The sequence below is a fragment of the Hyperolius riggenbachi genome, chromosome 2 (genome assembly GCF_040937935.1).
Source record: "Hyperolius riggenbachi isolate aHypRig1 chromosome 2, aHypRig1.pri, whole genome shotgun sequence".
Taxonomy (NCBI): Eukaryota; Metazoa; Chordata; class Amphibia; order Anura; family Hyperoliidae; genus Hyperolius; species Hyperolius riggenbachi.
The window spans coordinates 29,312,722-29,314,924 of record NC_090647.1 but is presented as its reverse complement, the minus strand read 5'-3'; the positions used below and the strand labels follow the sequence as shown (position 1 = coordinate 29,314,924).

The 2,203-nt window shown below is 40.8% G+C and overlaps 1 protein-coding gene across 1 annotated transcript; it reads right to left on the bottom strand.

The window, feature by feature from the left end:
• Positions 1-932: 932 nt before the first annotated feature.
• LOC137544737 (olfactory receptor 6X1-like) lies at positions 933-1,913 on the bottom strand. Its single transcript, XM_068265827.1, has one exon. It carries the CDS (start codon positions 1,911-1,913, stop codon positions 933-935), a length of 981 nt encoding a protein of 326 aa, XP_068121928.1.
• Positions 1,914-2,203: the final 290 nt, after the last annotated feature.

Sequence of the window (2,203 nt, the reverse complement as noted above, 5' to 3'; positions counted from 1 at the left end):
TTATCCAGCAAAGAAATCTGATTGGCTGTTTGTGGCCCCTTTAGTGAATTTTGACCCCAGTCACTTAATGACCGACTGTAGCAGGTTTGAAGTCTCTGCCATAAACAGTGTGAGAATGGCAGCAGTTTAAATAATCCCCTTGAAAATCAATAGGTGAATTTTGATTGGCCACCCACTTTCCTGAATCTTAATCTCAGTCACTCAGTGACCAAGTGTGCCAAGTTTGAGAACCCTGCGATTAACAGTCTAAAAATGACTGCAGTTTACATTTTCCCATTAAAAATTAATGGCTGAAATTTGATTGGCTGTTTTATGCTCCGCCCAATTTTCTTGGATTTGTAACCTCGGTCACCAAGTGACCAACTATGCCAAGTGTGGGGATTCTGGCTTGATTACTGTGAAAATGGCAACCTTTTACATTTTTTCCATTGACTTGAATGGGTGAAATCTGATTAGCTCTTTGTAGCTCCGCCCAGGTTTGCAGGGGGGTTGCGAGACCCTTAGAACCTATCATCCCAGATAGTAAGGGATCTGTGTACCAAGTTTCGTTGAAATCAGTCAAGGCGTTTTCGAGTGATCGTGGAACATACCACACACACACATACATACATACATACGATTTTATATATATAGATATGTAAGCACTTTATAGTATGTAAGTTGTTGTGTAAGTTATTCCTTTGTCATATTTTGTAACCTATCTTTGCATAGTCATTTAAATCCTAAATTGGAAACATTAGAAGACTTCTTGTGTCCTCGATTTTCACTGCAAATTTTTAACAAATTTAAATATTTAAATCCTGTGAGCTAGGATAGCAATACAAGTGGGGGCTTGTCCGGGAAATGAACCCGGAACCTCAGGTGGTAAGAAGTGAAAGAAAGTTTCAGGTTTTCTTTAATCTTAGTTTGAAGTCAAGCTAAATTGTATTCTTTTATTCCATTGTATTCTTTTGTTCAGTGCAATGAGTCAATTTAGAGTGCATGTGCATCCACCTTTTCAGATGATAAACTATTTTGGATTTCAGAGCCTTTGTTCGTACTCCAAATACCAAAGGGTTGACCAGCGGAGGGATCAAAAAGGTAGGAAGTGAAAGTCCTACGTGGAAACGGACACTCAAGATGGAGGAGTCCATTCTGTAGCGGATAAACAGGAAGAGGTAACCAAAAAGGAAGACGGAAAAATTGATCAGGTGTGTGAAGAGGGTGTGCATGGCCTTCTGACGTGACTCTTTGGACAGCCGGAGGCAGACAATATAAATCCGCCCGTACGAGAAGACAATGAATGATATTGTGGAACTTAACATTAGGATAGTAGATACTGCTCCAAATGTGCTATTCATAGAAGTGTTTGTGCAAGCCAGGACCAAAATCCCCTGATTATCACAAAAGATGTTCTTAATTTCTGTCCCACAAAAGGAAAGTGTCATTGTCAAGGCAAAAGCGACTAAAACTATGGTGAAAGAGACCAGCAAACACTCCATGAGAAGTCTAATGGCCTTGGTGTTTGACATTAAGTTGACGTAATGCAACGGATGACACACGGCCAAGAATCGGTCATATGCCATGATGGTAAAAGTCAATATCTCAAAGTGACCATATGCCGTGACGCACACAGATTGGGCCAGACACCCACCTTGAGAGATGATCTTAGAGGAGGTCCAAAGGTCCTTCAGCAACACTGGGTAAAAGGAGGTGCTGCCAAAAATGCCATTGAAGGCCAGATTACAGATGAGAACATACATGGGCTCATGAAGACTGCGTTCTGCCAACACCACAGATGCAATTATAATGTTCAACACCAAAATACACAAATAGGTAATACTAAGAAGAACGCAGTTAAGATATCTCAGCCCTTCTAACTCGGCTAGTCCAAGAAGTACAAAAGTGGAACCAGCTGTAGAGCGATTCTCCATCTTTACTTCTGTGCCTCAACATCAATTGGCTTGTAGACATAAGACTGGTTAGAAGAGACTGTTTATGAAGCAGTTCTTATACAGAAGGTCAACTGAAAGAGAGAAAAGTGCTTTTAATCTGGTTAAACTCCAAGTTCTTATCTGTGCTATGAAAGCTGCTTACTCTTCCCACTGCTGGAAACCTGAGATAATGGGCATGATTTATGTAGCAGGTGCAAAGACAACTGGAGCAAAATGGAACAGTTGCTCAGAGCAAGCAATCCAGTTCTGGCTTCCTAACAAAATAAGGT

Coding starts and splice junctions, on each gene's coding strand:
- LOC137544737 (XM_068265827.1), bottom strand. CDS start 1,913: ATGGAGAATCGCTCTACAGCTGGTTCCACTTTTGTACTTCTTGGACTA.